General features: G+C 43.4%; 1 protein-coding gene across 1 annotated transcript in view; it reads right to left on the bottom strand.

The window, feature by feature from the left end:
• The window catches only part of LOC135194930 (uncharacterized), a gene marked incomplete in the record, with an annotated part of 25,176 nt that extends 1,827 nt beyond the window's left edge, over positions 1–23,349 (bottom strand). Inside the window, 2 exon segments of the mRNA XM_064221134.1 lie at positions 8,811–8,895; positions 23,202–23,349. Coding sequence (XP_064077204.1) covers positions 8,811–8,895; positions 23,202–23,240 — 124 coding nt within the window.
• Positions 23,350–25,392: the final 2,043 nt, after the last annotated feature.

Here is a 25,392-nt window from a genome sequence, read left to right as displayed (position 1 = left end):
CCTCACGTCTAAATTGCCCTTCTTATGCCGAACCAGAGACATAAGTTGTTTGACTGTGCAAAGCAGCTTGCCGGACGTCAAACTTATCAGCTTGCTTTTTCGAAGTAAAGCGAACGTTACCTAACGTATACGGAGCGCCATGAGGAGAGGAGACGAATACTGAGTTGCTCCTCCAAAAGGTGGAATCTAGAATGTCCTTGATTACCAAATTCTTTTGGAATGCTAGCGAGGTTGAAACAGCTCTAACTTCATGAGCGTTCACTCGCAGGAGGCTCAATCACTCTTCTGGCAAGATGAATGAACCTCCTTAATATGTACAAGTGATATATACATGAGCGTTCATATACATGAGCGTTCACTCGCAGGAGGCTCAAATCACTCTTCTGGCAAGATGAATGAGCCTCTTTAATAATGTATAAATGATGTATACATGAGCGTTCACTCGCAGGGGGCTCAAATCACTCTTCTGGCAAGATGAATGAGCCTCCTTAATAATGTATAAATGATGTATACATGAGCGGTCACTCGCAGGAGGCTCAAATCACTCTTCTGGAAAGATGAATGAGCCTCCTTAATAATGTATAAATGATATATACATGAGCGTTCACTCGCAGGAGGCTCAAATCACTCTTCTGGCAAGATGAATGAGCCTCCTTAAATGTCCCTTAGAAAAAGAGCCAGTGCATTCTTCTAAAAGGGTGGTAAATGTGGTCTCTTTACTCCTCATCCTCTCGTGACGAGAGAGAGGACGTGAAGCGTCCTCTCTTCTAAAGCTTCTTTAGGGGGCGCGAGTCCTTCCGAGAGCCCCAACCCCTGTGTGGGGAGGATGCCTCGGAGGACGAGAAACAACCCTTGAAGATTCGTGCACGTGCTCGATCTTCGGCAGCCTGGGAAGCGACAACAGGACCTGCCGAAAGGAAGCCAGATCAGCATGAAAAACCCGTAACCCTCCTTCGGCTTTTGACATGCCCTCTCCCTGGTTTTCTGGGAGTCCGACAGAGGTCTAGGCCTAGAGGCGTTATGGGGCCGATCTGACGTTCCCTCCTAACGAGAGAGAGGACGTGAAGCGTCCTCTTCTCTAAAGCTTCTTAGAGGGCGCGAGTCCTTCCGAGAGCTCCAACCCTTGCGCGGGGCGGAGGCGCCTCGGAGGACGAGAAGCAATCCTTCAAGATTCGTGCACGTGCACGATCTTTAGCAGCCTGGGAAGCGTCAACAGGTTCTGCCGAAGGGACGCCAGATCGGTGGGGAGCCCCCGTAACCCTCTTGCGGCTTTCGACATGCCTCTCCCTGAGTCCTGGGAGTCCGACAGAGGTCCAGGCCTAGAGGCATTATGGGGGCACTACACTTCACAACACTGATTGGAGAGCGAGCACTTTAGTCTAAGATTACTTGATGTAATCCTCTAGCAGACACTTCTAGGCCGTAAGCCATACCACAGGGTTAGGCAAAATAAAATCTACAGGAGGTTAGAAGGTTCATTATTTCTAACTTCTGTTTACTGTGGAGGAAAACTCCTGATTCTAACACGCTCTAAAATGCGTACATGAATCCTACTTCTTCCGTAATCAGTCACACATTACACTAATTACATTGAACTTATGCAAAGAAAACATGTAAACGCCTATATACTAGCGAGTGTCTACCGAAAGTTCCGGTAGCTTCACCATCCCCCATGCAGACAACAAAGTCTGAAACTAGGCTAACTAGCCTCAGACATCAAATGCAATGAAAAATTTACGATAGTGTATGCCTAGCCACAAATCCAAGTCAATAATCGTAAGAATAATTAGGATACTTAAGCGGCTAATGAAGTTTCAAAATCCTAGGCGGAGGTCTGTAAACAGTTGTTTACCGACCGGCGACAGAAAAAATATGAATAGAAAATGGGAATAGTTTCCTGATATCCGCCTCCCAGCGGCGGGAAGGGAATGGGTACTACCACCTGGCCGCCCACTGCGTGTGCCGCGAATTTTGAAATTCTGTCGGACTTCGGAGAATACAGCTATATATATATCTGTCAGGTAAGTTTCATGAACAAAATTAGGATTTACTAGTGCCAAGCTGGAAACCGGTAGAATTAAAATTACACTTGTGAGATCCAGGGACTATTGGCATCTATACCAGGTCACGGGGCATGTATACCCAGAATGCCCACGGCGACCTGTGACCCACCAGTTATATTTATAGCCCAGTTTAGACTGCTAGAGGGGTGGTTCGAGGTGGGCCTTTACCTGTTAAGACCTCAGGTTTGTTAGTTATGAAAAATACAAATTAGTTACAAATTTGGTATTTGTTCATATACGGAACAAACCTTCGGTCTTAACATTAGGATAGACTTACTTATTGGAGGGAGGTAAGTCTCTACAACTGACTGGGAGTTTGCCACCTTATCCATTTCCAAATATATTAGAGAAATTCTAAGATAATGGACAATGAACCTAGAACCAAAGATATAAGGGAATCTATTGGTTTCCCTCACTGGGTGTTGATACCATTCTATGGTTTATTCTTGTCCCTTGTAACTGGATCCACCCTCACCCCTCTCTTCCCTATTATCTAGAGGGGTGTGTTGCTACTGAAAAGTATATCATAACCTAAGATAGCTTCACAGTATGGCTGACCACCTCACCTGCAGCTAGTCCGTTCCAGCATATGACGGTACCCTCCTTCATATTGCCCGTAGTTAAAGGAGTAGGAAGAAAGTAGTAAAGAAAAAAGACCAGTCATCCCATTCATTCTACTTTCATACCTTCATCTTAGACGAGACGCAAACTGACCTGCTAGGGGTACTGGATGAGCTATATCACTTGTTGGGCCGCCACCACTGGACCCAAGGAAAAAGTGTCCAAGGATCTATGGGCAACGTCTTTCAAATAAAATGAGGTGAAAGTTGTTTGGCGTTTCCACACACCAGCTTTCAGAATTCTATCCACAGACATGTTCTTCTTAAATGCCAGAGAAGCACTCAAGCCCCTGATGTCATGAGCTCTAGCTCCCACCTGGCTATCTGACCCCCTGTCTTCTGTCATATAAGCATTTCTGATCGTCTCCCTTAGCCAAAACGATATTGTATTCCTGGACACTTCCTTCTTGTTCCGTCCTGTACTTACGAACAACCTCCGGCACCACAGCCTGAGGTGCCTTGTTCTTCTTAAGTACTCCCTTAGTGCCCTGACGGGGCACAGAAGCATCTCATCTTTGTCATTGTCTACAAAGTCTGCCAAGGAAGGTATGGCAAAGGAGTCGAATCTGCCGTCCACTATTGTTGGGTTTTGGGTCTTGGCCACGAATTCTGGAACAAACTCAAATACCATTGACCTCCAACCTCTCGAGTGCTTTATGAGATATGACAGGCCATGTAGCTCCCCCACCCTTTTGGTTGAAGCCAGGGCCAATAAGAAGACTGTCTTCAGGGTCAAGGCTCCTATCCGTGGACTGCCTTAGTGGTTCGTAGGGGGGTTTTGTCAGACTACTCAGTACCATGGTCAGATCCCAATCTGGGGCTTTTAGTTCCTTTGGTGGACATGACTGTTCAAAGCTCCTCATCAGCATGGCCACCTCCCATGAAGACTAAGGCTAGAGCAGCCCTGTACCCCTTCACTGCAGATACAGACATATGCTTTTCTGTTCTGAGATATATCAGAAAGTCTGCTAACTGCTGAATAGTGGTACCGAGTGGAGACAAGTTCCCTCTACGACACCAATCACAGTATGCTGACCTCTTTCCTTGGTATACTGTCGCAGATGATTTTCTGATATTTCCTGCCATCTGAGTTGCTGCTTTCTGCGAAAACCCTCTCGCTCGGACGAGATACTTGACAGTCTCCACCCGTGAAGCGATAGGGACTTCACCGACTGGTGGTACCTCTCCATGTGCAGCTGACACAGTAGGTTGCTCCATGGGGGTAGCTCTCTCGGCACATCTATTAGGAGTTCCAGTAGGTCTGGAAACCACTCTGCCTTCGGTCATAATGGAGCTACCAGGGTCATCTTGAGGTTCTGAGACCGCATTACCCTGTTCAGAACCTGACGGATTAGACAAAATGGAGGAAATGCGTACACGTCCAGATTGTCCCAAGGGTGTTGTAGCGCATCTTCTGCTACTGCCTCTGCGTCTGGGACTACCAAACAATACACTTCCAACTTTTTGTTGTACCTAGTTGCGAATAGGTCTATGATCGGTCCTTCCCACAACATGAGCATTCTGTTCACTACCTGTTGGTGCAAGGACCACTCCGTTCCCAGAATCTGATCCTGCGGCTCAACTTGTCGGCCACTGTTTCTTTTTCCCAGAATATACCTGGCCCTGATGTCTACCAGGTTCTCTACAGCCCACTGATGAAGTTGAACTGTCATCACATGTAACTGCCGAGAAACTAGGCCTCCTTGTTTGTTTATATAATCTACTACTGTGGTATTGTCTGACATCAATACCACTGAGTGTCCCTTTACTCTCCCTGAATTCCTGTAGAGCTAGAAACGCTGCTTTTAACTCCAGCACGTTTATATAGAGTTCTCTGTCCTTGCAACTCCATTTTGCTGACACCATCAACTCCTCCATATGGGCTCCCCAGCCTTCTAGTGACGCATCCGAGAACAGCAAGAGGTCCAGAGAGGATTGTTGAAGGGGGACACCCACTGTCAGATTGTCGTCGTTCACCCACCACAGCAAGTCTTTCCTCACTTCTGCTGACAAGGGAATTTGCTTGTACGGGTGATCTACTATTGGTGACCAAAACTCCTTCATCCTCCATTGTAGGGACTGATGGTGTAGCCTTCCTTGTGGTACTAGCTTCTCCAGGGAGGTTAGGATTCCCAGTACCACCTGCCACTGTCTTGCTGGCTGTGTTTGTTTTCCCAGAAAGGCATTCACCACTTGTTTGCATTTCTCTATTCTTTGGTCTGTCGGGAATACTTTGGCTTCTGTTGTGTCTATCACCATTCCCAGATACTCCAAATGTTGACTTGGATCCAAATGCGACTTCTGATTTATCACAATACCTAGGCTGTGACAAAGCTGCAGGAGGGTCGCCCTGTCCCTGAGTAATTTCTCTCTGGACTTCGCTATCACCAGCCAATCGTCCAGATATTTTATTAGCCTGATCCCCTGTGCATGCGCCCACGTCGACACGAGAGTGAACACTCTTGTAAAAACTTGAGGAGACGTTGTCAATCCGAAGCACAGGACCTTGAATTTGAAAGCTTTCCCTGCAAGACTGAAGCGGAGAAATTTCCTTGAAGACTGATGGACTGGTATCTGAAAGTATGCGTCCTTCAGATCGACTGTCAGCATAAAGTCTCCGATCCTGACTGCTTGTAGAACCGTTTTTGGAGTATCCATTTTGAAACTGGTTTTCCTTATAAACAGATTCAGAGTTGACAGGTCTATTACTGTCCTCCACTCCCCGTTGGCTTTGGGTACCAGGAAAATCCTGCTGTAGAAGCCTTTCGACGGACTGCATACTTGTTCCACAGCTCCTTTTTCCATCATCTTCTTCACTTCGTCTTGCAGAATAATGGCCTTCTGAGATTCGTGGGCATAAGCGAAGTGGGGTAATGGCTGATCTGTCAGGGGCGGGGTTACCTCGAACGGGATCAAATACCCGATCCTGAGAACATCCACCACCCACTGCTCTGCCCTTAGTTCCTGCCACACCTTCCAGTGATTTGCCAGGCAACCCCCCACTGGTGAGGCCGAGTGATGAGAGGCGCCCATCCTATCTTCTGAGCCTCTCCCTCTTCCCCACTCGCTCCTCTGTTGTTTCTATTGTGAAAGGGCCGATGAGTTAGCCTCTTTGGGGAAGAGGGTCTTGTGGCTCTATTAGGGATGTTATGTCTCACTGTCTTCTTCCAAGATATTTGCTGTTGTCTCCCCTCCAAAGGAGTAGCTTGACTGTTAGACATTTTCCTAACTGCCTGCTGCACCAACCTATCGTTAGTGTCCATCCTTCTTCTATCTATCGCCTCTTCCAGTATGACCTCTGGCATCAGCAGTTGCGACTCCAAGATATCCCCATTCCTCATCGCTAACAGGGAATCCAAATCCAAAGTGCGGCTTAGTCTAGCCAACGCTGCATCTCTCCTCATTAACAGGATATTTGCCCAAACATTGGCACTTAAGTTTGTCAGGTACGCAATCGCCTTGGAACCTGACTGTAGCAATCTAATGAACAATGATTCATCCACTACTTTTCTTGTCACTTCCGAGGATGCAATCTTCGTCACTGCTGTTGACCAAAGATCTAACCAAGAAGCAGTCTGAACGACAGAAGAAGTTGTTGCTTCTAACGTAGCAGCCTCTTGGTACGTCATCGAAGGGCACTCCATTTTAACCTGATCCAAGGTTAATCCAGGCCTTAATCTTACAACATTAGGGTTCACTTGTCTAGACAGCAAAGGGACCTTCGGTGTCGTATAATATTTCCTTTGTTTCATCATTTGAGGGGGAATAAATTTAAATGATCTATTAGATCTTAAGGAATTATCCCTTCCTGCAATCTTTGCGTTTACGTGTTGTAAGACAGAATCCGCATGACTCGAAAAAGGCAATTCATACGACACCTTGGTATCCCTTTTTAATCCAAATGCCATGTCAATTCCAGGAGGAAGCATACTGGCCGGTGTTTCTGTCTTCTCCGAAAGGTTATTGAATTGACGAATCAAATCAATCACCTCTGCATACGAGGCCAGAAACTCTTGGTTTTCTCCTTCCTCCGGCTCTAATGTACTGTTCTCCGTCACAAGGGATGTTGTCTCACCCCTATCTTCTGACAAACGGCCCGGAATTCCACGGCCGCCTGCCCCTACGGCCGCAGTCTCTTTGATCTTTGCTGGCCACTGTTGGCTCGATCCCGAATAGTCAGCAGGGGAACGAGAACGCCTCAATCTTTCTCTGCTCACGGATCTAGAGCGAGAATCTCGCCTAGATCTCAAAGATGAAGGCTCCCTTGAAACAGATATAACTTCGTCTCTAATAGCATTGGTATCGTTTTCGAGCGTCGGAGAACTCGGCCTCGACCTTTCATCCAGACGGACACTGCCTTCCACGAACGTATCCGACGAGGTTGCCAACTCCCTATTCTTCGTACTTTTAATAGGAGCCTTATCATACTTTGTACGTATTTTGAATGGCCTTACGGGCGAAACTGGGACCTGCATTCTATCCTCTGCTGCACCTTTCGCCGCCAACATCGACTTTACCAGCGGTATCGTAGTCTTTGTAATCCGAACTGGCAACTCCGCATCGGCCGCTAGTCCGTCGGCCGTCGCCTCTCTCGCTTGTTCGGATTCTTGCGAACGGCTTCGTCTGCTAGCCTTGTGCTTACTAGCCACTGACTTCCCGACCTTCCTGCTGACTTGGATACGACAGTCTTGGTCTGAAGATGAAGAAGAATTCACTCTTCTCCTCTTAGCCCGAGGATGAGTCGCGAACTCCCGAATCCTCCAACGCTGACTGGCGCTCGCCGTGACGTTATCAGACTTAGCGATGACGCCGAACTAGAGGAAGAAGACGAAGGCGGCGAATCACACCTTTTCTTTTTGTCTCTCTTATCCATTCTCTTCTCTATATCCTGTAAGTTTGTATTGCCGAGTCAGAAGGCGTATTTGAGTCTGGGTGCAGCAAAATAGGCCGAGAAGCAGTTTGTGACGTCATCGCGCCTGCCATATCGGTGTGTGACATATGTTGTGACGTCACCCATCTCGTAGGGAGAGACTGTGAGGCTTCTGCTGGCAACCGCACGTTTGCTGCCAAACTACCTCCCACGTTCTGCAAGCCAGGGGGATGAGGAACATTCAGCGCTGCCAGACCCTGCTGGAACCGTGACGCCATATAATGCGGAAGCAAACCATCCAAGGTTGGTACGCCTGGTAGGCCTAGCGCTGACCACGTACCGTCCAACCAATGTGCTTCGGGAACCGGCGCCTGGAACAAAGATGGCGATGCTCCCCCTTTACCTGCTGTGAACAAAGAAGCGTGCATATTATTCATAAAGTTACCCAAGACCCCTCCTGACGTTTCCGATACTGAATCGCTAGGAGAAACCGAAGGGGTATGGGACAAATCAAAAGCAGGTGGAGAAACATATGGAGCAGCCTGGTTTATTGCCGATACAAAAGAAGCCGGTAAGGTTTGGTCATCCAAAGATGGCGTCACCACCTTCCTTTTGTATTGGCCTTTCTCATAGAACTTTTACCACTGTTCCACCGACCAACCGCGACAAACAGAACATGGATTAGTAATCGTACATACGTTTTCCCTGCACCTACTACACGTTGGATGAGGATCCCTTGACACCGAAGTTAGAAATCTAGAACATGGAAAGCCACTGACTCCTGGGCATTTCCTTTGTCTCCTCTTCGAAACGGCAGACGATCCCGATGTTGAGGCAAAAAATCTCCATCATACCACTTATACACTCTTACCGATCACACTCACACTGAGCACACTCGGAGAAAGAAAAAGTAATAAGAAATGAAAAATGAAATGGATAAAAAACGGGCAAACTGAAAAACCGGCTTTAAATTAGATAGACAGTAAACAAGTCTTATCTTAAAGGCGGTAGGAAAATAACTGGTGGGTCACAGGTCGCCGTGGGCATTCTGGGTATACATGCCCTGTGACCTGGTATAGATGCCAATAGTCCCTGGATCTCACAAGTGTAATTTTAATTCTACCGGTTTCCAGCTTGGCGCTAGTAAATCCTAATGTTAAGAATGAAGGTTTGTTCCGTATATGAACAAATAAAATTGTGAAATATCAAACTCAATTGTGCTGTATGCCGAAAGGGAAGTACAAAATAAAAGCTTACCAGATGGCATTTCCAGAAGGTCTTCGGCTATAATTCTGTCATCGCGAAGTTTGTGAATTTGATTCTTTCCTAAGACCCCCAGGACCTGAAATAAAATATCTTTATAACTCGGATGCCATTACAAAATAAGGACACAGCAAAAGCACTGGCAAAAAGGCTACTATAGTTCCATTTCATCTGTACTGTGAATTTAGCAGATGTACTGTAAGCTACGATTTGCCAATAACATCCAGCTCTTTAATAATGTGATGGGCCTGAAACTCTGGCTTCACCAGTTGAGAAGATGCAAAGTTATGTAATTTAAAACCAAAAACCTAGCTTTCTGTGTGTTGAAAAATGTCACAACCAAGAAAGTAAATGTTAAGCTCAAGAAATTCTGAATTCATACAAGGAGAAAGGAGCATTACTGTACCTTCCCCTCTCCAAAGAACAGCCAAGGTGAACAGAAAAAGAATTTCAGTTTCAAAGAAACAAACTAATACGAAACTGCCATTGGGTTTTACCTAAGACTCAACTGAACTTGCTCTTACTGATGATTCTTGACGACTGAATGCAAAGACTTTGCCATTTCTAAAAGATTAGTTGATGAGAGCCTTTTGAGAGATATACAGTAGTACCTCGAGATACGAAAGGCTCAACTTATGTAAAATCCTAGTTACGAAAGCCAATGTGAAAAATTTTACTGCTCTACATACAAAAAGTTTTCAAGATACGAAAGGTTTCTGAAAGTCCGAGATTCGCCCGATAACAATTTTGAAACTCGCGCCGCACGCCGCCATCTTAGTGCTAGTAGACTCGCCACCATCCTCCTGCTCTCCCATTGGTTCCTGATGCTAGCCAAGCCATGAGATCTTTCTCTCTGATTGGACAGCATCCCTCCCATCATGCATCTTCTATACATACGCGCTGGCGTCCCTTAGCTCGGCCACTCCGCACCCGAAACTTTACCGTACGCAATCGGCATTCGTTCGCTCCAACGATTTCGTTTAGTAACGTAAATTCGTTAGTGATTTCGTTGCAGTACATATTATCGTGTTGTGCGAAGACTGTATATTGTGTAACTTTACGTAAATTAACGTAGTCATGGGTCCCAAGAAAGTTGAAATTCACAGAAAGAAGCGCATGCTCTCTTTGGAGACAAAGATGGAGATCATAAAGAAGTATGATCTCCATCGACAATAGGCACCATCCTTAAACAGAAGGATGCCATCAAAGCAACTACACCGTCGAAGGGCATCACTATTTTGTCCAGCAAGAGGAGCCATGTGCACGACGAGATGGAACGGCTGCTCTCATCGGATAAAAGACAAAGAAATCGCTGGCGATACAGTAACGGAGACAGCAATCGCTCACAAGGCCAGTGCTATTTTCGGCGATTTGATTGCGCAGGCGGAAGACGAGGGAGGGGAAGGGACTTCAACGCCAACCCCAGAGTTCAAGGCTTCGCATGGCTGGTTCGAGAAATTTCGTAAACGGACTGGCATCCATTCGGTGGTGCGTCATGGGAGGCTGCCAGCTCGACACGAAAGCGGCCGAAGCCTTTAAAAAGACGTTCAAACGAGATGATGACCAAGGAAGGCTACAGTTCTCAGCAAGTCTTCAACTGTGATGAGATGGCCTTTTCTGGAAAAAAATGCCCTCATCGGACATACATCACGGAGGAAGAGAAGAAGCTACCCGGGCATAAGCCTATGAAAGACAGGCTTACGCTCGCACTTTGTTCGAACGCCAGTGGGGGATGCAAGGTGAAGCCCCTACTGGTGTATCACTCCGAGACTCCTTGAGCCTTCAAGGCCCCACAAAGTGTTGAAGGAGAAGCTTCCAGTGATGTGGAGGGCTAATGCAAAAGCCTGGGTAACGAGGCTGTTGTTCACGGAGTGGGTAAATCTGTGTTTCGGCCCGACTGTGAAGAGTTTTTTGGAAAGAGAAGCCTGCTCCCCCTGAAATGTCTGCTGGTGTTGGACAATGCCCTCCCCACCCTCCTGGCCTCGAGGAAGATATCCTAGCGGAGTATTCCTTCGTTAAGATTCTTTTTCTTCCGCCCAAACACCACCCCTCTCCTCCAGCCCATGGACCAGCAAGTGATAGCGAACTTTAAGAAGCTGTACACGAAACATCTTTTTAAGAGATGTTTCGACATCACCGATACCACAACCTCACCTTGCGTCAATTTTGGAAGGAGCATTTCGACATCGTCATTTGCATCCGACTCATTGACCTAGCTTGGCAGGAGGTTTCGAGGCGAACCTTGAATTCCTCGTGGAGGAAAAACTCTGGCCTGATGCTGTATCCGCCAGAGACTTCGAGGGATTCGACGTGGGCGAAGCTGGTACTGCAGAGTCAGAAACAGTTGATGATCCCGAAACTGTTTTGGAACCAGATCTTGATGAGATCGTTGCACTCGGCAAGTCCATGGGGCTGGTCGTCGACGAGGACGACATCAACGACCTTTCTCGAGGAGCACCAAGAGAAGCTTACGACGGATGACCTGAAGGAGTTGGAGGGCCATGCAACACTTAACGTCGTTCAAGAGGAGTTCTCTAGCAGCGGCGAGGAAGAGGAGGAGGAGCCTATGACAAATGGCAGAAATTAAGGATATTCTAGGCGCTTTTCATAAAGTGCAATTGTTTATCGAAAAAAGACACCCCGAAAAGGCTCACACAGGTCGTATGCTTGCGCAGTTCGATGACGCTTGCTGAGTCGTTTCAGGAACATTGTGAAAAGTAGGCAGAAGCAATCTTCCTTGGATCGTTATTTTTAAAGAGGCCTTCAGCATTAGCAGGAGTAAGCAAAAAGGAAGAACCAAGTGATAAAAAACAGAAAGTTGAAAGCAAAAAGGAAGAACCAAGTGATGAAAAACAGAACAGTTGAAGCGGTGGGGGGCGGGGGTGATGAAGTTGAAATTCTGTAAAAAAAAAAAAAAAAAAAAAAAAGAGCCTACGTAAAAGTAAAAAAAAAAAGGTTAAAAAAAAAAAAAAAAAAAAAAGTTAAAAATAAAAAAAAAAAGAATTTTTTTTTTTTTTAACGTAATTTCTAGATTTTTTGTAAGTTAAGTGTTACAGTTTTGTTAAGGTGTTTCGTAAATTTTAGTTTTATGGTTTTCCTTAAATTTTTTGTGTTTTCGTAAAGTTAAGTGTACGTACGTACGTTATGTACCGTTTGTCCTCCTCCTCCTCTGCCGCCACTATCGGAGATAGCCTCACTCGAAAGGTAAGCTTCCACATTTTACGTTACAGTAATAATATTTCTTGTACACTAATATACACTTTATTTACAGGTTTTCAATTTATTCTTAATTTAGGTATTGAATGGTCAAATTGTTGTAGTATTTCATTGTTTATAGTCAATTTAGCTTTATTATGAAAATTTAATGGGTGTTTTGGAGGGCTTGGAATGGATTAGCCATTTTACATGTAAAATGTGTTCCAAGATATGAAAAACTCATTATACGAAGGCCGCCTCGGAACGGATTAATTTCGTATCTCGAGGTACCACTGTATCTTTGTTAAGGTAGGAAGTAAAAAGTAGACTTGAAAAGTACCGTATATACTTGAGTGACGTGCGATCTCGCATATCATGCGACCCCCAAATTTTCACCAATAAACATGGTGGTCATGTATCTCATGTATCATGCGAGTTGGTTCCTTTCCCGGAGACGAGCGTCAGTTCATAAGATTGGTGGTTTAACATGCTAATGGCCGAGTCATTCAGTGTGTGCTGTGCTAGTCAAGTTACGGTAATTTTCTTACTAATCTCGAGATTTGAATAGAAAATCTCAAAATTAAAAAAGAATCCCAAGATAATAAAATAATTGTAAAAATAACACGCCTTGGAGTCCTAAATCTCTCTCTCTCTCTCTCCTCTCTCTCTCTCTCTCTCTCTCTCTCTCTCTCTCTCTCTCTCTCTCTCTCTGGAAAAAATACTGTAATTTGAGTTTCACCAACGGGTATCAGTAAATGTGTAGACATTGTGTGCGTGTTTAAAAAAATGTGCAGTATACACACATTCGGATGTTTCGGTTTTTGGAATTTTTCAGATTTCGCTAATGTGAGGTCAGATGCATAATCAAACAAACAACACTACTGCAGCAAAAAAAATTTTTCCCTTTATGTTTTTCATTATTGTTATTATTTAATTACAGTTTATTTAAATAAAATATTAATAATAATACTGTTAAATGAAATGTGAGATAAACTAAGATCACCTATAAGAAAAATAGTGGGACAATTAATACCATATGTTCACTAATAGCTATTATTTTCAAAACAAACATTCCGTAAAACGCAAAAAATATATGTACATGACAATCAAAATATAAAATGTTTTGCAGTTCAACTTGTGAATTTTAACAATAAGTATGACTATATAATATATTTCACCATATCGATCTTGAAGTTGAAGAGTCTTAAAATTTTGAGGATTTTCTGGGAAAAGGATTTGTACTTCGTGATTATGTATCGCTACAACACCATGTGGTATTTTCATACCACTATATTGATGACGCATCTGTATCGACACACTGAACACTTGGATTTTCATACCACTATACATTAAAGTTAAAATGATAATATAATAATATTGTTTTCACGAAGAAATAATTATATAAAGAAAATTATTGAGTAATTTTTGCCGTCAGCAGTCAGAAAATCACAAACATGGTAACGTTCAAAACTAGTGCCATCCACGGCATATGTCTATAAATAGAACAGAAGCAGAGGGCAGTCATTGGATAACAGATCTCCATGGCTACCAACCAACCAATCAGGTGTTAGTTATACTACTCTGTGAATTTCTTAGAATGAACGTTTACACACGCGAAGTTAACGATGATGTGTGTTTTGCATACAATACGTAGTTTTAGTTTTTATTAGTGTAAGTATTTTACTGATTACATGAAGAATAGAATGATTCCTTCTCATTACTTTGAATGCAAAATGGTTTGAAGATTCTTCCGCAAAAAGAAAAGAAAAAAAATTTCTTTAGAAGATGATACCTATTTACTAACGCGGTTGACATAGCTCCAAAACAAAATTCAGCTCTTTAATCTCTGGAAAAATGTTAATCTTTCTGTCTGCTGGTCACACCCTTTATATCCCCGGCGACTAACAACAACAAAATTTGTTTGTTGTTTTATCTTCCAAGATGTAGGTATTTATTACCTGTAGGTACAGCACATTTTTTAACAGTATGCCCATACACACACACACACACATACATACATACAGTTGCGCTTGTGCTAATACCTATTGGTTTCAGAGACTCAAGTTAACACTTACAGTATAATTGAGAGGGGAGAGAGAGAGTTCATCATAGATGGCCTTGGTTCATCTCTCTATCTCTCGAGGAAAGTCAAGATTTGTTCCCTGCTCTTTGTAAATTTATTTAGTCCATGCGAGCTGACAGAACAACAAAAATTCATATTTTTTTTTCTTCCAGATATGAATTACCGTACTGCACATTTTTAACAAGCATGAACACACTGCATATAACTCTCTCTCTCTCTCTCTCTCTCTCTCTCTCTCTCTCTCTCTCTCTCTCTCTCTCTCTCTCAGAAAAGATACCGTCAATTCAATTTATCAGTATCTTTTCCTGATCGACAGACAGAGTAAATATTTAGGACTCCAAGGCTTGGCATATGTCAATTATTTTATTATCTTGGGATTTTTGGTTAATCTTGGGATTTACCATGGTCAACTCTTGGGATTAGTGAGAAAAATGCAATTATTTGAGTAGCAGTAGCAGCAGCTGCAGCGCACACCCAAATGAATCGGGTCAGCCTAGCACGCCAAACAATAGTATTTACAAAATGAGCCGAGCTCTCTGGCTGGGCTGTTTTGGTCCTCCCATGTGTTTGATCGCATATCTGCCAAATTTATAACAACAGAGATAAAACCATTTCTCCCATTACAGATATCAAATATTATCTTTCCCGGTACGCAGAATTCTAAATAAATTACGTAGGTTCACGATTGATAAAGTTTTTTTATGCAATAACAAGAAACGGAGTCAGATTTTCTATCACCATGGCATCTCATTTTGGCGCTGTTGCGAATATTTCAACCAGTTCCACGTGCGTTTAAATCCATACTGACTGTACAGTCTGGAGGCAGTTCTCCCTCTACACATCTTGATTTCTTAAAATATAGGTATAGAATAAATTGGTAAGCAAGGAAATATGAAATAAAGCATAACAGAGTAAGTTTGACGAGTGAGAAAATAAACAATCGTACAAACAGATTCTCTCTCTCTCTCTCTCTGACAAAATAAGATTGGAAACAATGACTGGATATTGCTTGAATGTGATATGGCAAAGTTTTGGCCTGACTGAAGTGGGGAGTGACTTTGACACCGACTACAAGTTATTCCTGGTCATCTCACAGCCATGGATAGACATCAACTTCACAGCCGAGAAAGGGCAATCGTATACAAAATAATTAGGTATGGAAAATGCGAAATGCGGGCCTATGTTGTCCCATAAAAAAGCTCTCGCTCGGACAGCTGAGGATTTAGAGAGAGAGAGAGAGAGAGAGAGAGAGAGAGAGAGAGAGAGAGAGAGAGAGAGAGAGAGAGAGCAGGGCCGAATAGGAAGGAGATTAAAGTACCTGGGAATGAAAACCCCTTATAATCTTATAATTATAGCCTCGGGGTTTGTCTCAAGGACATTCAAAGGTCTGTCAAACACAGGCAGTTGTTGTTTTTGTAAAATTAGCATAAGGGCAGATCTTTAAAAGCCACGCCAGAGAGCTCGCCACGATGACATGACTATACCTTCCATATGAAGATGAGATCTGGAAGATGACGAATATGACTGCCTTGATGGCGAAGAATTCAGAGCAGTATTTGATGATACGGACACGGAGAGCGACTTTGGAGGATTTTAGTTCATTAATTTTATGCATTTTTTTTTTACTTTAATAAATTTTCACTTAACTGCGTATCCTAAAATAAAAATGTTATTGTTATAATACAATTAAGTTTGTTCATACTTACCTGGCAGATATATATATAGCTGTATTCTCCGAAGTCCGACAGAATTTCAAAATTCGCGGCACACGCACGTGGGCGGCCAGGTGGTAGTACCCATTCCGCCGCTGGGAGGCGGATATCAGGAAACTATTCCCATTTTCTATTCATATTTTTATCAGTGCCACTGTCTCCTGAGGGGAGGTGGGTGGGCACTTTAATTATATATATCTGCCAGGTAAGTATGAACAAACTTAATTGTATTATAACAATAACATTTTGTTCATGAAACTTACCTGACAGATATATATATAGCTGAATCCCACCTTTGGATGGTGGGAAGAGACAGAATAGGATTTTTTGGGAAACTAAATTAAGTAGACGATATACATCTTGGTTCCTCACCTGTTAGCATAGCCGACTTCGTGATTACTGTCACCAAAGTCTGCTTCTGCGTTACTAGAGTTGCCAGCGAGGTAGAGACCTGTAATGCTGGTGCGCTCTAGATGATCTGTCAACGGGGGCGTGACCACAATGACTAGACCATATGACCATACTTCTGAGGCAACGAAGCTAAAACCACCACCTGACCTAACCTATCCAAGTTAGTTCCATAACTTCTAGGCTAAAGAAAAGGAACGCGCCTCAAGCGACCAACCCTTCAAAGTTAAAAGCATACCTATCCCTTTTCTATAGGATAGGATTCGTGTTGCTTGCTGCCCCAATATATATCTATGGATGTTAGGTCCTAGCGACTTACAGATCTGAAATGTCGTCTTCACATCCCGTCGGGAGTGTGAAGCGAACACAGATGCTTCGCTAAAGCGTGGCACTCAGGATGTTACTGAGTGTCATGCTCTGTTGAAATGCTTCTGAGCCGCGCCCTCACCTCTTGAGCATTCATATTAAGAAAAAAATCTCAAATCTTTTATGCAACATAATGAATGAGACTTCTTAAAAGAACTCCTTGACTATAATGCCAGGGTGTTCTTGGACATGAACCAGTCTGATCTTTTACGGAACACCGCAGATTGTCCGTTGACCTCGACTTTCTATAGTTTTATCAAGATAAAACTTGAGAGACCCGACAGGGCACAGGACTCTCTAATGCCCTTGCCCAATAATTTGTGCCATACCCTTGGTCTCCAGCCTTCGGGTCAGGGTTAGACAGGTTTTCGTTTTTATCAAGAACGGAAGGCTTAGAGGACAGACCGCATTATGTCCTTTAAAGCTAAAACCTCTGATGATGGCTAAAACCTCACTAACCCTCTTTGCCGTGGCTAGAGCGGTTAGAATGTTAGCCTTTCTGGTCACGTTGTATTAAGTTTCGCAGAAAGGATAGGTTTCGAAATGCTTTGGCATCAGAAACTCAGACTACGTCTAGTTCCATGCCGGAACCTGTCGATCCAGAGAATTTCAAGATCTCCCAGACCTCAAAGATCGTGAAGCTTTGTGTTTGACAGACCGAATCTCTGAGCCTAGAGGCCGGTCAACAACATATTTGCATATTCTACAATAGTTAGGACTCTAGCTTATCTCATACTTCATACGGAAAGATAGAACCATAATGACGATGTTAGATTACACGATTCTCTCGGGAAGGGTCTTTGGACAATTCTCTGAATTACCTGACCTCTGTGAATCCAACCTCTTAGAGGCCAACTTGGAGACTAAAGCTAATCCTCTAGATCATGAATATGGGAACAACTTAAGAGGAAGCTCCTTCGTCTTCAAATACTACGAAAAATTACTTACGAAAAAGGACGCCCTCAGTCTCTCCTCAACTTTCGCACATACTTCTAAGTGAGGATTACTCAGGACGTCAGTAGTTGTTGCCTTCGATCGAGAAGACGCGCACTTGGACGTGCACTAGTTTAAACGAACCTCTTGAGGATCGTTACGTTTCCGTGCCCAAGCCCATAACCAACCTCTCTCTTCTTGAGCTATGAGAGAGCTGAGAAATTATCCGAGATGATTTGGGCCACTCGATCCAAACTCACCCTTCGAGGAACTGGAGAGCGACCAGTTTGGCTTCCAATTCTTCAGACAGTGTGCCAGAACATCTGTTCCTCTTGTTCGGATGTCTGGCACCCTCTCGCTATCACCCGAGGTGATCCTCAAGCCGTTGAGAGAAAATTAGAATTATTACTAGATCTTTTGATGTTATTCCAATTTCTTCGTGAGGAAAAAATGTAGAGGTCTGAATTGCTGTTTATTCAGGGAAAACAAGCTTCTACAGCGAGGAAATGGTCCCCAGCAAACTCATCCATTCCCTCACTCAGCCTGCTTCCTTCCCTAAATAAGGCTGCGCTTTGCATAAGCAGGAGAGCATTATTATAGCTATGCCGCGGTAGATTCGTACAGAATTCTGTTACGTGCGGTAAACCCGCACCGAACAAGTATAAGAGAATCTTGTTGAAATTATCTAAGTAAACGGAAGGCGTGTTCATTCAAGATTACTAGAAATTTCCTCAACCCGAGGCTAAAATCCATGATTGTAGGGCAGAGAGACGGCTTATCAGGCCCTTCCCGCAGGGAGAGAGACGTAACCAAACCGCGCATGTCACCGAGCTAGCCGGTACTGCGTAGATACAGTAACAGCAGCCTTGTTCATCGTCTCGCACTATCTGCCTGAGTTGCCAGCTACTCCTTTTACGAAGGGATAGGTATGAAATTATCGAGCAAAAGGAAACTCTCAAGCAGGCATATTTAAACGAAACAAAATTCGCTAAATACAGAAGCTGATTGGTGTTGTCGTAACAATACCTGAAGAGTTATTCTTACTCCCGAAAACTCTTGGAAGGTTGAAGGGAGTGACAATTAATACATTAGAACAACAGTTCTTTCGGCTTCTATCCGCAGAGGTAAATAGAATATGCGTATATGACTTGACCCATGCGTTAGCAAAAATGACGCAAAGATAAACTACGTAAGTATTGTAGTAATTTGAACATCGAATTCTCTACTACATCTTTCCTCGACGCGAGAGAGAGAAAGGAAAGGAAAACGACTGTCCCACGTTCTAATGAATGAGACTTTTTAAAAGAAACTCCTTGATTCTTTGCCAAGACTCTTGCCAAGAAAAGGGGATAATATTCGAATAGAGATCATCAGAGAGAACCGAGGATCGAAAAGGACCGCTCAATGTTCTTAGATATTGGACATAAAGACTTCCTGGATCTAGTCTACAAGTCTTTTTCTTACTCCCCGGATGAGCCTCTGAAAATGAATGAGAGCTCTTCCGAAATTTGTTAATGAGTTTATCCGCTTAACGATAAAAACGTTAAAATCTATGTCAAAGAGAAACTACCCCATTTATGAGGGGTCCCCACTAAAAATGACAAAACGTTTAGTATCTTGACAATGGGGAAAACGTCCTTACTTGACAAAACAATTGGCAGTTTGCTAATAGGGGAAAACACTTTAACATGACCGAAAGTCACCAGGAATCCGAGTATAATCTTCCCGATTCTCAGAGAAATCGATGAAGAGGCAAGAGGGATCGAAGAAAAAATTCGGGTATGTCTCTCCGCTAACTCCGAATCCTTCTTTAAAAATTTCTGTAAAGGAATGTCCTGTGGAGAGTCTTGAAAAAAACCTCCTCTTGACGAGCGTTTAGAAAGCGTCAAGCGTCCTAAGAAACGTCCTGAACAGCAAATAAGACGCTGTCTACAAGTCTTTTCTCACGCAAAGCGTCCTGTCGAGCTTCCACCGAAGCGTCCTGGCGAATGTCCACAAAAGCGTCCTCATAAGCGCTGAAGCATGCAAGGCCCGCCAAGAGGCGTCCTGGCGAGCGACCTTGCCAACATCTCAATGTTATGACGAACCGCGTTTTGCGGGATGACGTTGAATATTTTCAAGGGACGTCCTCATGCGAGTCTCCATGGAGAGCCGCACGCTGCTCCTGAAGTGTGTGAACACTAAAGGAAGACGTACGGCTTTCGTCTTCAAGACGGGCCTTAAAGACCTTCATACCTTCTTACAAAGACAGTGGCCGCCTGTGCGGCAACTTGCGTCTTAGTAATGCAAAAGAACATCTCAGAAACGCCCTCAGCACAGGAACGCCGAGCGTCCGAAAGACACCCCTCGCAAGGTGCTTGCCGAGCGTACTGGAGAATGTCTCTACTTATAGGACGTCGAGCACCTCCAAAAGCTTCCTCACGTCTAAATTGCCCTTCTTCTTATGCCGAACCAAGAGACATAAGTTGTTTGACTGTGTGCAAAGCAGCTTGCCGGACGTCAAACTTATGCTCTTTCGAAGTAAAGCGAACGTTACATAACGTATACGGAGCGCCATGAGGAGAGGAGACGAATACTGAGTTGCTCCTATAAAAAGGTGGAATCAAGAATGTCCTTGATTACCATATTCTTTTGGAATGCTAGCAAGGTTGAAACACGCTCTAACTTCATGAAGCGTTCACTGCAGAGGCTTCAAACACTCTTCTGGCACGATGGAATGAGCCTCCTTAATAATGTATAAATGAGCGTTCTGCAGGAGGCTCAAATCACTCTTCTGGCAAGATGAATGAGCCTCCTTAATATGTATAAATGAGCGTTCACACTCGCAGGAGGCTCAAATCACTCTTCTGGCAAGATGAATGAGCCTCCTTAATAATGTTATAAATGAGCGTTCACTCGCAGGCAGCTCCCAAAATCACTGGCTCAACCCTCACTCTTCTGGCAAGATGAATGATCCTCCATTAATATGTCCTTAGGAAAAGAGCCAGTGCAATTCGGAAAAGAAGTTCGAGGGAAAGGGTAAATGTTGGTCTCTTCCTGAGCACCACAAATTACCCGAAGGACCTCTTACTTCCTTCGTTTAAGTAAATAAAATTTGAGAGCCCTGACAGGGCACAGGACTCTTTCATCCTCTCGTGACGAGAGCTTCTTAAGGAGGCGCGAGTCCTTCCGAGAGCTCCAACCCCTGTGTGGGGAGGACGCCTCGGAGGACGAGAAGCAATCCTTCAAGATTCGTGCACGTGCTCGATCTTCGGCAGCCTGGGAAGTGACAACAGGACCTGCCGAAAGGAAGCCAGATCAGCATGAAAAACCCGTAACCCTCCTTCGGCTTTTGACATGCCCTCTCCCTGGTTTCCTGGGAGTCCGACAGAGGTCTAGGCCTAGAGGCGTTATGGGGCCGATCTGACGTTCCCTCCTGACGAGAGAGAGGGACGTGAAGCGTCCTCTTCTCTAAAGCTTCTTAGAGGGCGCGAGTCCTTCCGAGAGCCCCAACCCTTGCGCGGGGAGGACGCCTCGGAGGACGAGAAGCAATCCTTCAAGATTCGTGCACTGGCACGATCTTAGCAGCCTGGAATCGTCAACAGGTCCTGCCGAAGGGACGCCAGATCGGTGGGGAGCCCCCGTAACCCTCTTGCGGCTTTCGACATGCCCTCTCCCTGAGTCCTGGGAGTCCGACAGAGGTCCAGGCCTAGAGGCATTATGGGGCCGATTCTGACGCCCCCTCCACAACACAAGGGGCACTACACTTCACAACACTGATTGGAGAGCGAACACTTTAGTCTAAGATTACTTGATGTTAATCCTCTAGCAGACACTTCTTCTAGGCCCGTAAGCCATACCACAGGGTTAGGCAAAATAAATCTACAGGAGGTTAGAAGGTTCATTATTTCTAACTTCTGTTTACTGTGGAGGAAAACTCCTGATTCTAACACGCTCTAAAATGCGTACATGAATCCTACTTCTTCCCGTAATCAGTCACACAATTACACTATTACATTGAACTTATGCAAAGAAAACATGTAAACGTCATATATACTAAGCGAGTGTCTACCGAAAGTTCCGGTAGCCTCACCTTACCCCATGCAGACAAACAAAGTCTGAAACTAGGCTAACTAGCTTCAGACATCAAATCAATGCATGAAAAAATTTACGATAGCGTATGCCTACCACAAATCCAAGTCAATAATCGAAAGAATAATTAGGATACTTAAGCGGCTAATGAAGTTTCAAAATCCTAGGCGGAGGTCTGTACACAGTTGTTTACCGACCGGCGACAGAAAAAATATGAATAGAAAAATGGGAATAGTTCCTGATATCCGCCTCCCCAGCGGCGGGAATGGGTACTACCACCTGGGCCGCCCACTGCGTGTGCCGCGAATTTTGAAATTCTGTCGGACTTCGGAGAATACAGCTATATATATATCTGTCAGGTAAGTTTCATGAACAAAATAATAGTTCAAGTAACAAATGTTTCTTTTACCGAGTAAAACAAAAAGTAAAAATTCCTTCGGTTTTGTGCCTTAATCAACTGATTTGGAAATTACAGATGGTTAGTCTAGAACAGTTAAACATGCTGTATAAACCAAAATAATGCAAATGGCGCACGATTGCTCTTTTGTATTTTAAAATACAATTGTAATATGAGAATGCATACAATATTATTGGATATAGTGAAGTACAAGTAAAGCATAACTTTTTAAAAGATCTACTGTTTTCCTCCGGTAGTAACTATCGCAATCTGCCGATTTGGGAAAGCATAGACGGTACGCTAATTTTATACCACGTGTATGACGCGACCCTTTTAAAATTAACTTCAAAATTAGGTTTCAAAAGTCGCATAATATACGAGTATATACGGTACTTATAATGTCTCTAGGCTTCTAAATCATGTCCAAATCTGGCTAGTGCAATAGGTGATATTAACTTTGCCATCACATGCACTGCCTCTTAAAATTGAATACAATATGTTATTAACAATGAACTAACTAATTTTTTTTTAGAATACGTAATACTCTCATAATTACGGTGTTTATTCTCATAATTAGGATGTTTCTTTGTTCCATTCCTTCAGAGGGGTAAATGTTAGGTAAATAAGCCTAATTAAATCTCTTGATTCCCTTCCATTTCACCACAAAGTATTCTCTTTCTCTTCAGCTAAAGTGCATTTTCAGTCATCATTCCACTAAGGCCTGCAACATCCACCAAGCCACCTCTCCATTCCCAAGCTTTAGAGTTCTCTTCTCAATTCCCCTTTTCCTGACTCATAAACTTTCTTCCTTTAAGAGGCAAGTTTGTTACTCTCTGTGAAAGAAAACTACTGAGATGGCTTTTTCTGTCCGTCCACTTTTCCTTTCCATCCTCCAATCATCAACCATACCAAATTGCAGACCCCTAGGCTCAGTGTAGTTTTTATTTTATTTAAGGTTCAAGTTAGCATTGATCGTGCATCTAGCAATGCTATAGGACAGGCCACCACTGGGCTGTGGCTCATAGTACAGCATTATATGCTGTACAGGAAACTCGAATGTGCCAAAGAAACTTAAGCACATTTCTAACTTGTTGGTATTGTCTTTAAACCCTCAAAACATCTGCTACTTTAAGAAGATACCTGGATTTATGCAATCTCTACCTATCATTGTATGGACATCGAATCATTTATTTAGAACATAAAACAACATTCATACTTACACGATTCATAATTGGAACTAGACGTGTGTCGTAGACCATGAAACCATCTACACCTGCAGTCACTTCTCTAAATTTGGCCGAAGTAACAGCTGTCAATATGTTCAGATCCCTATAAAAAAAATATTAACTTAATACTACTTAGGAGTAATCAACCTAAAAAAATATCACATATCTTTACCTTACTTTATCCTCATTCGAGACAACTTCCTTTTATTCTTCTTGAATGTTTGTACTTGATGCTACCATATTACATTTCTGATACAGGAGTCATTTCCTGCCTGTTTAATACTGAGAAGTAATTCTTTTACATTTTTTTATAGTATAATATGTGGATGTTATGGAACTCTTTTCAAATGTAATTTCTCATTCTTAGTGTTAAATTCTTGTACCTAAATATATGAAGTTAAGAAAACTGAGGGATTTCCTGTGTTACTAGCACTTAATAGTGGTATATCACTTTGATTAGTAAATCAAATACAGGCAATCCCCAGGTTACGACGGGGGTTCCATTCTTGAGACGGGTCGTAAGCCGAAAATCGTCGTAAGGCGGAACATCGTCAAAAATCCTAAGGAAACCTTACTTTTAATGCTTTTAGAGCATTAAAAACTGCACACTGCATTCTTATTGCATCTTTCATAAAAAAAACCTTCAAATATTGATATTTTGCATTTTTGGTGTCATATTTCTTCTGCCAGATCAGCGTTGTAGGCGGCGTAACCCTGGAACATGCGTCGTAACCCTGGAAATAATGTCTGATGAATATAATTGAAAAGCGCCTTAACCTCGGAACATCGTAAGCTGAACCTGTCATAACCCAGGGACTGCCTGTACTGCAGTGCAAATTTACGCCAGACTATGTCAGTTTCCTTTTCCATAAAGTGCAAAAGCATGCCAGCCTGACATTATCTTAATAATAAAAGCAGTCTCCAAAATTCATAATGGGTGTATCACACCTAAAAAAAAAGCATGTTACAAGCGTCAATGACCAAGCATTGACCAAAGGAAATAGTGATGGTGGAGAGGCAGTCCAGGATCCAAAATCAAATTCTGCTCTGTGCTCCATAAAGCTTTGGTAGCCCTGTTCTCCACAAAGTAATAAGAAAAATTACTTTTTGACATGAAAATTTCCCATACACATATGAATGTAATGGACACTTGAACTGACCCTTCAAACAAGACTTTGTTATCATTTACATTTGTAGTTGAAAGAAATTGGTTAGAAAACAATGCCATAAATGGGGTAATATTAATTATTTTACTTGATGCTTAAAGGCAATGTCAAATGAAAATTGAGTTTAAACAAAAATTGCTCCAAAATGATATTTTAATGATGAAATAAGGTTTCACATATACTATCCAAACAATTACATTAGCTGTACACTTTCTTACCTGGCGGTCGAAAATGACAATTTGTCGAAAATTGCATTTTTCCTAACTATACAAACCTGAGGTCCTTTAACAATAGGAAGGTAACTAGCGGCAGCTGGGACGGTCGTAAGCTTCGAAAAAGGGGAGAACGGTAGTTAACTGCTTGTCTGATCGTGCGCGCGCCCGAGAGGTGAAGAATCACTTTTGATTTAGGCCCATGCAAAAAGTTGCAGAGTGAGGGGTGGCATGAGGTGGGACTATATGTAAAGGACCTCAGGTTTGTATAGTAGTTAGGAAAAATGCAATTTTCGACAAATTGTCATTTGTTCCGATACGTAATACAAACCCTCGGTCCTTTAACAATAGGAAGACTCACTTATTGGTGGGAGGAATCTGAGTCTTTTTGGTGAACAGACTGGTGTTCGTCCAAACCCTGAGTGCCTCCCTGGTCGTAAGAGCAAGGGAGTGATCCAAACCTCTGTCCGATTGATCGGGGTGTGCACCGCAGGATCAATGGTCAGACCTCTGGGCCAAGTACTAAGAGAGAGGCAAGCGTATCTCTTCGTACCAGCAAGCAAGAACTTGTTCCTGTTTGCAAGAGACAATCATAAAATGATGGGTTTGTCTCAAGTTGGCATCCACTTCCTCCCCCTTGTTGGAGGAAGTGGTGGATATTACTCCTATCCCTACTGAAAGGGATAGGATGGTGCTCTATTGAGTAGCTCACCTGCATCTCGTCCTTACCCAGCAGGGTGACGACCGTGTCCCTCTACCCAGAGGTAGAGGGGAGAAAAATATGGAAGAGGAGCCAGTCACACTCTC

Source organism: Macrobrachium nipponense, chromosome 15, assembly GCF_015104395.2.
Source record: "Macrobrachium nipponense isolate FS-2020 chromosome 15, ASM1510439v2, whole genome shotgun sequence".
NCBI lineage: Eukaryota > Metazoa > Arthropoda > Malacostraca > Decapoda > Palaemonidae > Macrobrachium > Macrobrachium nipponense.
The sequence above is the reverse complement of the archived record's forward strand: the minus strand, read 5'-3'. Positions and strand labels throughout refer to the sequence as shown.